The sequence below is a fragment of the Oncorhynchus keta genome, chromosome 25 (genome assembly GCF_023373465.1).
Source record: "Oncorhynchus keta strain PuntledgeMale-10-30-2019 chromosome 25, Oket_V2, whole genome shotgun sequence".
Taxonomy (NCBI): Eukaryota; Metazoa; Chordata; class Actinopteri; order Salmoniformes; family Salmonidae; genus Oncorhynchus; species Oncorhynchus keta.
Genome location: NC_068445.1, coordinates 35,116,980 through 35,130,349, shown reverse-complemented (window position 1 = coordinate 35,130,349; position 13,370 = coordinate 35,116,980). Strand labels below are relative to the sequence as shown.

The 13,370-nt window shown below is 48.2% G+C and overlaps 1 protein-coding gene across 1 annotated transcript in view; it reads left to right on the top strand.

Annotated features, from left to right (window-relative positions):
• Nucleotides 1-13,370, top strand: part of LOC118374210 (whirlin-like) — a 110,706-nt gene that overhangs the window by 51,028 nt on the left and 46,308 nt on the right. Inside the window, exons 2-3 of the mRNA XM_052479945.1 lie at nt 10,491-10,688; nt 12,467-12,592. Coding sequence (XP_052335905.1) covers nt 10,491-10,688; nt 12,467-12,592 — 324 coding nt within the window. The remainder of the gene's footprint in view (nt 1-10,490; nt 10,689-12,466; nt 12,593-13,370) is intronic.

The following is a 13,370-nucleotide window of genomic DNA, read 5'->3' as shown; positions in this document are numbered from 1 at the left end:
AATTCAATATAAGGGCTTTATTGGCATGTTTACATTGCCAAAGTAAGTCTCTCTCTCTCTCTCTGATCAGACAGCCATCCTGTAGATAGGGACAGCTTGGTTCTTCCAGTGAGATCCTTCTCACCACATGATGTCCCTGCCCCCTCAGTGTTGTTTAGAGACACATTACAGTGTGTGTCTGCGTGTGTGTGAGCATACATTTGACTGTGTGTGTGTGTATATGTCTGTGTTTGGCCTTGTGTGTGTTTGGCCCTGTGTGTGTGTTTGGCCCTGTATGTGTGGCCCTGTGTGTGTGTCTGGCCTTGTGTGTGTCTATGTCTGTGCAGATGAGTCAGAGGACAGCCACTGAGAGAGCTGTGGCCTCAACCACAGAAAGCAGAGAGCTATAGACTCATCCACAGAGAGCAGAGAGCTGTGGCCTCAGCCACAGAGAGCAGAGAGCTGTGGCCTCGTCCACAGAGAGCAGAGGCCTCAACCACAGAGAGCAGAGTGCCTTGGACTCAACCACAGAGAGCAGAGAGCTGTGGCCTCATCACAGAGAGCTGTGGCCTCGTCCACAGAGAGCAGAGAGCTGTGGCCTCATCCACAGAGAGCAGAGAGCTGTGGCCTCATCCACAGAGAGCAGAGAGCTGTGGTCTCATCCACAGAGAGCAGAGAGCTGTGGCCTCGTCCACAGAGAGCAGAGAGCTGTGGCCTCATCCACAGAGAGCAGAGAGCTGTGGCCTCATCCACAGAGAGCAGAGAGCTGTGGTCTCACCAACAGAGAGAAGAGAGCTGTGGCCTCTACCACAGAGAGCAGAGAGCTGTGGCCTCATCCACAGAGAGCAGAGAGCTGTGGTCTCACCAACAGAGAGAAGAGAGCTGTGGCCTCTACCACAGAGAGCAGAGAGCTGTGGCCTCATCCACAGAGAGCAGAGCGCTGTGGCCTCGTCCACAGAGAGCTGTGGTCTCATCCACAGAGAGCAGAGAGCTGTGGCCTCATCCACAGAGAGCAGAGAGCTGTGGCCTCATCCACAGAGAGCAGAGAGCTGTGGCCTCATCCACAGAGAGCAGAGAGCTGTGGCCTCAGCCACTCTAATTCTGTAGCTCATAAAGAAGCAGCATGATGTTAGATGCTGCTGCTAGATGTCCGTAATGACCTTCACTGTTTCCTGAACACAATGAAGACTGTATGACGATGGTTCATTCTGAGAGGATGTGTCTATATCATCAAGTATGGTGAACCCTCTACTTACAAAATCAGATAGAAATAACAAGGTCGATGTGAGGGGGTATATCCGGCTGTGATACAGAGTGGAATGTGTGTGTGTGTCTGTGTGTGTCTGTGTCTGTGTCTGTGTCTGTGTCTGTGTGTCTGTGTCTGTGTCTGTGTCTGTGTCTGTGTCTGTGTCTGTGTCTGTGTCTGTGTCTGTGTCTGTGTCTGTGTCTGTGTCTGTGTCTGTGTCTTTGTCTGTGTCTGTGTCTGTGTCTGTGTCTGTGTCTGTGTCTGTGTCTGTGTCTGTGTCTGTGTCTGTGTCTGTGTCTGTGTCTGTGTCTGTGTCTTTGTCTGTGTCTGTGTCTGTGTCTGTGTCTGTGTCTGTGTCTGTGTCTGTGTCTGTGTCTGTGTCTGTGTCTGTGTCTGTGTCTGTGTCTGTGTCTGTGTCTGTGTCTGTGTCTGTGTCTGTGTCTGTGTCTGTGTCTGTGTCTGTGTCTGTGTCTGTGTCTGTGTCTGTGTCTGTGTCTGTGTCTGTGTCTGTGTCTTTGTCTGTGTCTTTGTCTTTGTCTGTGTCTTTTCATCAGCGGTGGCAGTGGGCGTGGCTAATGATGTGGTCTCTGACCAAAACCTTTTAGAGGTTGCAAATACAAAATGTTTTCAAGCATATTTGCTGCAATTCTACACATTCTGCCATGTCTTATGCCATGTTCTCATGCTATCTGAGTGACTCAAACATTACAACAAAATCAATGGGGCCCCCTATGACATGACATTATTGGAATGTTAGATCCACCCAGACTCTAGTTTTTATTTATGTGGTTGTTAGTTCTCAAAGATGATCTTATTTAAAAAATATATAGCTCCATTATCTTTTCTACATATTTTATGTCTGGTTTTAGTCGTTTAAGTTGAAAACGATTTACCAGCCCGCCGCTGCTAAATGAATATGGAGAAAACACTGGTGTGTGCTAGCTTCAGTGTTAGCTGTTATATAGCAAACAACACCCCTTATCATCCTCCACCCACGCTGCTGTATTACAAACAACACCCCTGTCATCTTCCTCCCACGCTGCTGTATTACAAACAACACCCCTGTCATCTGCCTCCCATGCTGCTGTATTACAAACAACACCCCTGTCATCTTCCTCCCACGCTGCTGTATTACAAACAACACCCCTGTCATCTTCCTCCCATGCTGCTGTATTACAAACAACACCCCTGTCATCTTCCTCCCATGCTTCTGTATTACAAACAACACCCCTGTCATCTTCCTCCCACGCTGCTGTATTACAAACAACACCCCTGTCATCTTCCTCCCACGCTGCTGTATTACAAACAACACCCCTGTCATCTTCCTCCCATGCTGCTGTATTACAAACAACACCCCTGTCATCTTCCTCCCACGCTGCTGTATTACAAACAACACCCCTGTCATCTTCCTCCCACGCTGCTGTACTACAAACAACACCCTGTCATCTTCCTCCCATGCTGCTGTATTACAAACAACACCCCTGTCATCTTCCTCCCATGCTGCTGTATTACAAACAACACCCCTGTCATCTTCCCCCACGCTGCTGTATTACAAACAACACCCCTGTCATCTTCCTCCCACGCTGCTGTACTACAAACAACACCCCTGTCATCTTCTCCTCCCATGCTGCTGTATTACAAACAACACCCCTGTCATCTTCCTCCCATGCTTCTGTATTACAAACAACACCCCTTATCATCCTCCTCCCCTCCCACGCTGCTGTATTACAAACAACACCCCTGTCATCTTCCTCCCACGCTGCTGTATTACAAACAACACCCCTGTCATCTTCCTCCCACGCTGATGTATTACAAAACAACACCCCTGTCATCTTCCTCCCATGCTGCTGTATTACAAACAACACCCTGTCATCAACACCCTTCCTCCCATGCTGCTGTATTACAAACAACACCCCTGTCATCTTCCTCCCACGCTGCTGTATTACAAACAACACCCCTGTCATCTTCCTCCCACGCTGCTGTATTACAAACAACACCCCTGTCATCTTCCTCCCATGCTGCTGTATTACAAACAACACCCCTGTCATCTTCCTCCCATGCTTCTGTATTACAAACAACACCCCTTATCATCCTCCTCCCACGCTGCTGTATTACAAACAACACCCCTGTCATCTTCCTCCCACGCTGCTGTATTACAAACAACACCCCTATCATCCTCCTCCCACGCTGCTGTACTACAAACAACACCCCTGTCATCTTCCTCCCACGCTGCTGTATTACAAACAACACCCCTGTCATCCTCCTCCCACGCTGCTGTATTACAAACAACACCCCTGTCATCTTCCTCCCACGCTGCTGTATTACAAACAACACCCCTGTCATCTTCCTCCCACGCTGCTGTATTACAAACAACACCCCTTATCATCCTCCTCCCACGCTGCTGTATTACAAACAACACCCTGTCATCTTCCTCCCACGCTGCTGTACTACAAACAACACCCCTGTCATCTTCCTCCCACGCTGCTGTATTACAAACAACACCCCTGTCATCTTCCTCCCACGCTGCTGTATTACAAACAACACCCCTGTCATCTTCCTCCCACGCTGCTGTATTACAAACAACACCCCTGTCATCTTCCTCCCATGCTGCTGTATTACAAACAACACCCCTGTCATCTTCCTCCCACGCTGCTGTATTACAAACAACACCCCTGTCATCTTCCTCCCATGCTGCTGTATTACAAACAACACCCCTGTCATCTTCCTCCCATGCTTCTGTATTACAAACAACACCCCTTATCATCCTCCTCCCACGCTGCTGTATTACAAACAACACCCCTGTCATCTTCCTCCCACGCTGCTGTATTACAAACAACACCCCTGTCATCTTCCTCCCACGCTTCTGTATTACAAACAACACCCCTGTAATCATCCTCCCATGCTGCTGTATTACAAACAACACCCCATCTCATCTTCAAACAACACCCCTATCCCACGCTGCTGTATTACAAACAACACCCTGTCATCTTCCTCCCACGCTGCTGTATTACAAACAACACCCTGTCATCCTCCTCCCACGCTGCTGTATTACAAACAACACCCCTTATCATCCTCCCCCACGCTGCTGTATTACAAACAACACCCCTTATCATCCTCCCCCACGCTGCTGTATTACAAACAACACCCCTTATCATCCTCCTCCCACGCTTCTTAAACACTCATCTTCCCCCGCTTCTGTGTACCCCTGTCATCTTCCTCCCATGCTGCTGTATTACAAACAACACCCCTGTCATCTTCCTCCCATGCTGCTGTATTACAAACAACACCCCTGTCATCTTCCTCCCACGCTGCTGTACTACAAACAACACCCCCCTGTCATCTTCCTCCCATCCCACGCTGCTGTATTACAAACAACACCCCTGTAATCATCCTCCCATGCTGCTGTATTACAAACAACACCCCTTATCATCCTGCTCCCATGCTGCTGTATTACAAACAACACCCACCCCTGTCATCTTCCTCCCACGCTGCTGTATTACAAACAACACCCCTGTCATCTTCCTCCCACGCTGCTGTATTACAAACAACACCCCTGTAATCATCCTCCCACGCTGCTGTATTACAAACAACACCCCTGTCATCTTCCTCCCACGCTGCTGTATTACAAACAACACCCCTGTCATCTTCCTCCCACACTGCTGTATTACAAACAACACCCCTGTCATCATCCTCCCACGCTGCTGTCCTACAAACAACACCCCTGTCATCCTCCTCCCATGCTGCTGTATTACAAACAACACCCCTGTCATCTTCCTCCCACGCTGCTGTCCTACAAACAACACCCCTGTCATCTTCCTCCCACGCTGCTGTATTACAAACAACACCCCTGTCATCTTCCTCCCATGCTGCTGTATTACAAACAACACCCTTATCATCCTCCTCCCACGCTGCTGTATTACAAACAACACCCCTGTCATCTTCCTCCCACGCTGCTGTATTACAAACAACACCCCTGTCATCTTCCTCCCACGCTGCTGTATTACAAACAACACCCCTGTCATCTTCCTCCCATGCTGCTGTATTACAAACAACACCCCTGTCATCTTCCTCCCACGCTGCTGTATTACAAACAACACCCCTGTCATCTTCCTCCCACGCTGCTGTATTACAAACAACACCCCTGTCATCCTCCTCCCACGCTGCTGTATTACAAACAACACCCCTGTCATCCTCCTCCCACGCTGCTGTATTACAAACAACACCCCTTATCATCCTCCTCCCACGCTGCTGTATTACAAACAACACCCTTATCATCCTCCTCCCACGCTGCTGTATTACAAAACAACACCCTGCTGTCATCTTCCTCCCATGCTGCTGTATTACAAACAACACCCCTGTCATCTTCCTCCCACGCTGCTGTATTACAAACAACACCCCTGTCATCTTCCTCCCACGCTGCTGTACTACAAACAACACCCCTGTCATCTTCCTCCCACGCTGCTGTATTACAAACAACACCCCTGTAATCATCCTCCCATGCTGCTGTATTACAAACAACACCCCTTATCATCCTGCTCCCATGCTGCTGTATTACAAACAACACCCCTGTCATCTTCCTCCCACGCTGCTGTATTACAAACAACACCCCTGTCATCTTCCTCCCACGCTGCTGTATTACAAACAACACCCCTGTAATCATCCTCCCATGCTGCTGTATTACAAACAACACCCCTGTCATCTTCCTCCCACGCTGCTGTATTACAAAACAACACCCCTGTCTGTATCAACACCTCCTCCCCCACGCTGCTGTATTGTCATCTTCAAACAACACCCCTGTCATCTTCCTCCCACGCTGCTGTATTACAAACAACACCCTTATCATCCTCCTCCCACGCTGCTGTATTACAAACAACACCCTTATCATCCTCCTCCCACGCTGCTGTATTACAAACAACACCCCTGTCATCTTCCTCCCATGCTGCTGTATTACAAACAACACCCCTGTCATCTTCCTCCCACGCTGCTGTATTACAAACAACACCCCTGTCATCTTCCTCCCACGCTGCTGTATTACAAACAACACCCCTGTCATCTTCCTCCCACGCTGCTGTATTACAAACAACACCCCTGTCATCTTCCTCCCACGCTGCTGTATTACAAACAACACCCCTGTCATCCTCCTCCCACGCTGCTGTCCTACAAACAACACATTTACATTTGACATTTAAGTCATTTAGCAGACGCATCTTATCCAGAGCTGACTTACAAATTGTCATCTTCCTCCCACGTGCTGCATTACAAACAACACCCCTTCACCTTATGACATCCAGTGGAACAGCCACTTTACAATAGTGCATCTAAAACAACACCCTGTCATCCTCCTCCCACGCTGCTGTATTACAAACAACACCCCTGTCATCTTCCTCCCATGCTGCTGTATTACAAACAACATCATCTTCCTCATCTTCATCTCCCACGCTGCTGTATTACAAACAACACCCCTGTCATCTTCCTCCCACGCTGCTGTATTACAAACAACACCCTATCATCTTCCTCCCACGCTGCTGTATTACAAACAACACCCCTTATCATCCTGCTCCCACGCTGCTGTATTACAAACAACACCCTGTCATCTTCCTCCCACGTCATCCAACACCCCTCCTCCCCCACGCTGCTGTATTACAAACAACAACACCCCTGTCATCCTCCTCCCACGCTGCTGTATTACAAACAACACCCCTGTCATCTTCCTCCAACGCTGCTGTATTACAAACAACACCCTTATCATCCTCCTCCCACGCTGCTGTCCTACAAACAACACCCCTGTCATCTGCCTCCCACGCTGCTGTATTACAAACAACACCCCTGTCATCTTCCTCCCACGCTGCTGTATTACAAACAACACCCCTGTCATCCTCCTCCCACGCTGCTGTATTACAAACAACACCCCTGTCATCTTCCTCCCACGCTGCTGTATTACAAACAACACCCCTGTCATCCTCCTCCCACGCTGCTGTTACAAACAACACCCTTACAAACAAACAACACCCTGTCATCTTCCTCCCACGCTGCTGTATTACAAACAACATCCCTGTCATCCTCCTCCCACGCTGCTGTATTACAAACAACATCCCTGTCATCCTCCTCCCACCCCCTGCTGCTGTATTACAAACAACACCCTCAAGTCATCTTCCTCCCACGCTGCTGTACTACAAACAACACCCCTGTCATCTTCCTCCCACGCTGCTGTATTACAAACAACACCCCTGTCATCTTCCTCCCACGCTGCTGTATTACAAACAACACCCCTTCATCTTCCTCCCACGCTCCTCATCTTCCTCCCACGCTGCTGTATTACAAACAACACCCCTGTCATCTTCCTCCCACGCTGCTGTATTACAAACAACACCCCTGTCATCTTCCTCCCACGCTGCTGTATTACAAACAACACCCCTGTCATCTTCCTCCCACGCTGCTGTATTACAAACAACACCCTTATCATCCTCCTCCCACGCTGCTGTATTACAAACAACACCCCTGTCATCTTCCTCCCAAACGCTGCTGTATTACAAACAACACCCCTGTCATCTTCCTCCCACGCTGCTGTATTACAAACAACACCCCTGTCATCTTCCTCCCAACACCCTGTCATCTTCCTCCCACGCTGCTGTATTACAAACAACATCCAAGTCATCTTCCTCCCACGCTGCTGTACTACAAACAACAACCCCCAGTCATCCTCCTCCCACGCTGCTGTATTACAAACAACACCCCTGTCATCTTCCTCCCACGCTGCTGTATTACAAACAACACCCTTATCATCCACCCCTGTCATCTCCTCACGCTGCTGTATTACAAACAACACCCCTTCATCATCCTCCTCCCACGCTGCTGTATTACAAACAACACCCCTATCATCCTCCCACGCTGCTGTATTACAAACAACACCCCTGTCATCTTCCTCCACCCCTGTCATCTTCGCTGCTGTATTACAAACAACACCCCTGTCATCATCCTCCCACGCTGCTGTATTACAAACAAACAACACCCTGTCATCTTCCTCCCACGTTGCTGTATTACAAACAACACCCCTGTCATCTTCCTCCCACGCTGCTGTATTACAAACAACACCCTTGTCATCTTCCTCCCATGCTGCTGTATTACAAACAACACCCCTGTCATCTTCCTCCCACGCTGCTGTATTACAAACAACACCCCAGTCATCTTCCTCCCATGCTGCTGTATTACAAACAACACCCTGTCATCTTCCTCCCACGCTGCTGTATTACAAACAACACCCCTGTTATCTTCCTCCCACGCTGCTGTATTACAAACAACAGCCCTGTCATCTTCCTCCCATGCTGCTGTATTACAAACAACATCCAAGTCATCTTCCTCCCACGCTGCTGTACAACAAACAACACCCCCTGTCATCTTCCTCCCACGCTGCTGTATTACAAACAACACCCCTGTCATCTTCCTCCCACGCTGCTGTATTACAAACAACACCCTTATCATCCTCCTCCCACGCTGTCATCTATTACAAAAACACCCCTGTCATCATCCTCCCACGCTGCTGTATCACAAACAACACCCCTGTCATCTTCCTCCCACGCTGCTGTGCTGTCCTACAAACAACACCCCTGTCATCTTCCTCCCCCACGCTGCTGTATTACAAACAACACCCCTGTCATCTTCCTCCCACGCTGCTGTATTACAAACAACACCCCTGTCATCTTCCTCCCACGCTGCTGTATTACAAACAACACCCTGTCATCCTCCTCCCACGCTGCTGTCCTACAAACAACACCCCTGTCATCCTCCTCCCATGCTGCTGTATTACAAACAACACCCCTGTCATCTTCCTCCCACGCTGCTGTATTACAAACAACACCCCTGTCATCTTCCTCCCACGCTGCTGTATTACAAACAACACCCCTGTCATCTTCCTCCCATGCTGCTGTATTACAAACAACACCCCAGTCATCTTCCTCCCACGCTGCTGTACTACAAACAACAACACCCCTGTCATGTTCCTCCCACGCTGCTGTATTACAAACAACACCCCTGTCTTCTTCCTCCCATGCTGCTGTATTACAAACAACACCCCTGTCATCTTCCTCCCACGCTGCTGTATTACAAACAACACCCCCTGTCATCTTCCTCCCACGCTGCTGTATTACAAACAACACCCCTGTCATCATCCTCCCATGCTGCTGTATTATAAACAACACCCCAGTCATCTTCCTCCCACGCTGCTGTACTAACAAACAACAACACCCCTGTCATCTTCCTCCCACGCTGCTGTATTACAAACAACACCCCATGTCATCTTCCTCCCATGCTGCTGTATTACAAACAACATCCCTCCCATGCTGCTGTATTACATCACCCTCCCATGCTGCTGTATTATAAACAACACCCCAGTCATCTTCCTCCCACGCTGCTGTACTACAAACAACACCCCCCTGTCATCATCCTCCCATGCTTCTGTATTACAAACAACACCCCTGTCATCTTCCTCCCATGCTTCTGTATTACAAACAACACCCCTGTCATCTTCCTCCCACACTGCTGTATTACAAACAACACCCCTCATCTTCATCCCACGCTGCTGTATTACAAACAACCCATCGCCTGCTGCTGCTGTATTACAAACAACACCCCTGTCATCTTCCTCCCACGCTGCTGTATTACAAACAACACCCCTGTCATCTTCCTCCCATGCTGCTGTATTACAAACAACACCCCTGTCATCTTCCTCCCATGCTGCTGTATTACAAACAACACCCCTGTCATCTTCCTCCCATGCTGCTGTATTACAAACAACACCCCTGTCATCTTCCTCCCACGCTGCTGTATTACAAACAACACCCCTGTCATCTTCCTCCCACGCTGCTGTATTACAAACAACACCCCTGTCATCTTCCTCCCATGCTGCTGTATTACAAACAACACCCTGATCATCCTCCTCCCACGCTGCTGTATTACAAACAACACCATTATCATCCTCCACCCATGCTGCTGTATTACAAACAACACCCCTGTCATCTTCCTCCCACGCTGCTGTATTACAAACAACACCCCTGTCATCTTCCTCCCACGCTGCTGTATTACAAACAACACCCCTGTCATCTTCCTCCCACGCTGCTGTACTACATGTCATGTGTGGTACCATGTGTCTGAGGTATACTGTCATGTTGTTGTTGCTGACTCTCACATGCCCAAATTCAATTGCCCTTTGCGATGATTAAAGTGTTTCTAACTGAACTGAATTGAATCCCTTCCACTGTCCTCCTTGCAGGTCCTGAAAGGCTGTAAGAAGCTGGCCATGTCAGTTTGTTCAGTGGGCCGGATCCCCGGGGGGTATGTCAGCAACAACATTTATGCCTGGGTGGATCCTCATGGCCGCAGTGTGTCCCCTCCCGCCGACCTGGAGCAGCAAAGCACCCTGGGACCACAACACAGCCAGAGATGTACAGGACACACACAGGAGAAGACAGTGAGTGGATTGAATACCTCTGAGAATCTAAAATATATTTTCTATCAGTTGTTTCAATATGGCTGACATATGGGTCAAATGGCCACTCATGTTTGACAACAAACAACTAATGGAGGGGGTGAACATGAGAAGGAGGAGCAGAAGGAGGAGGAGAAGGAGGAGGAGAAGGGGGGCAAAAATCAATGTGGAGTCTCACTGAGCTCTCCATATACCCACGTTGCATTAAAATGGCACCCTATTCCCTATGTAGTGCACTACTTTTGAACAGAACCCTATGGGCCCTGGTAGTGATCTATGTAGTGAATAAGGTTCCATTTGGGACGCAGACCATCCCTGCCCTGTGCACTCCTCTGCTCTGTCCAGTACCCCTCTCATCTATTGATGTGAGACTGCATCGTCAGCACCACAGACCAGGCAGGCAGTACCGTACACAGCTTTACACAGCACTGCAGAATTAAAAGTAAACTACGAGGATGACCAAACACAGCCCAAGGATCTTAAAAAAATATTTACTTTCACTAAATAAACTGTTGGAACAGTAGAGGGTTACGGGGCTAACTTAATCACAAAATAAACTGTGGGAACAGTAGAGGGTTGCGGGGCTAACTTAATCACTAAATAAACTGTGGGAACAGTAGAGGGTTACGGGGCTAACTTAATCACTAAATAAACTGTGGGAACAGTAGAGGGTTACGGGGCTAACTTAATCACTAAATAAACTGTGGGAACAGTAGAGGTGTATGAGGCTAACTTAATCACTAAACAAACTGTGGGAACAGTAGAGGGTTACGGGGCTAACTTAATCACTAAATAAACTGTGGGAACAGTAGAGGTGTATGAGGCTAAATTAATCACTAAATAAACTGTGGGAACAGTAGAGGGTTACGGGGCTAACTTAATCACTAAATAAACTGTTGGAACAGTAGAGGGTTACGGGGCTAACTTAATCACTAAATAAACTGTGGGAACAGTAGAGGGTTACGGGGCTTACTTAATCACTAAATAAACTGTGGGAACAGTAGAGGGTTACGGGGCTAACTTAATCACTAAATAAACTGTGGGAACAGTAGAGGGTTACGGGGCTTACTTAATCACTAAATAAACTGTGGGAACAGTAGAGGGTTACGGGGCTAACTTAATCACTAAATAAACTGTGGGAACAGTAGGGGGTTACGGGGCTAACTTCATCATGCAGAGAATTTCTAACCGGTTATTTTACCCTGTATTTGGGTGAGATTCAGAGGGCCTGAGATGTTTATAGGTCATTAAATTGACAGTGATATAGTCTCTCTCAATGTGGGCCTGAGACCCCATCTGCGTCTTAAATGGCATCCTATTCTCTATATACTAAAGTGCACTACTCTTGACCTGGGCCTTTATCCCTGGTCAAAAGTAGTATACTCTGTAGGGAATGGGATGTTGTTTGGTACGAAGCCCCTGTTAGTACCATACCTCAGCCCAGACCCCAGGCCCCCATACAAGGTGTGATGATCTGTTGCTTATCTTGAGGCGGAGCCAGGGGGAATGAATCTCTGCCAATGGAGAGTCAGATGTTTAATTTGGGACTCCTCCCTCTGGGCATCAAGCCTCATGTGTTGGAGGGATTGGTTGATGTTACCTCTGCAACTTTGATATAAACAGTAATTTGTAAAGAAAGGTGCTTTGACATTCTGTATGTTGCGTTCTTCAAATAATTTGGTGCCATTTGGGAAGCACATCATATCACTTACCACTGTCACTTCCTGTCTGGTGACTTCCCCCTCTGTCTGTCCCTAAAGGTAAACCTGAACCTGGACGATGGTCTCTCTCTGGGCCTGATGATCAGAGGAGGGGCGGAGTATGGCTTGGGTATCTACATCACTGGGGTAGACCCCGGCTCAGCTGCAGACCACGGGGCACTCAAGGTATTAACCGATTATTACAATGCATATCCTATTGAAATTGGTACACCCCATCTGTCACGACCGTCTTCCTGGAAATGACTGGACCAAAGCGCAGTGTGATGAGCGTACATTTATTTTTATTTGAAATGAATGTCGCCAACAAAACAAGGAAACGACGTGAAGCTTAACTGGGCAATCATGCCACTAACAAAGTCAACTACCCACAAATGCAAAAGGAAAAAAGGCTGCCTAAGTATGATTCCCAATCAGAGACAACGATAGACAGCTGTCTCTGATTAAGAACCACACCCAGCCAAACACAAAGAAATAGAAAACATAGAAGTAAAGAAACTAGAATGCCCATCCTAGTCACACCGTGGCCTACCACAAATAGAGAATTAAAGCCTCTCTATGGCCAGGGCGTGACACCTTCACAGCGAATAAAACGCTACCACAAGGTTCAGATGCCGTGAAGCAAAGGGGGTAAGAATCTTCTGTGGTCTATCTCGCTGTGCCGAAACCTGGCAGACACTTTTTAACTGACAAAAATATCATATGTACAAAAGGGTCAGGCATTGGATTCTTTAGTCTGCAGTTTTTTTCAACTCAGATGACTGAGGCAGGACTAGTGAGCTTGTAAACAGAATGACTGAATCACGGCACCATAGTATCATGGCTGGGTTCGAAATAGATCTCGCAGGCATCAAGGATTTTTATGCCTCGAGACAATTGAGACATGGATTGTGAGGGTAAATGGGCGCACCGGTTTGTGTCAAGAACTGCAATGCTGCTGTTTTTT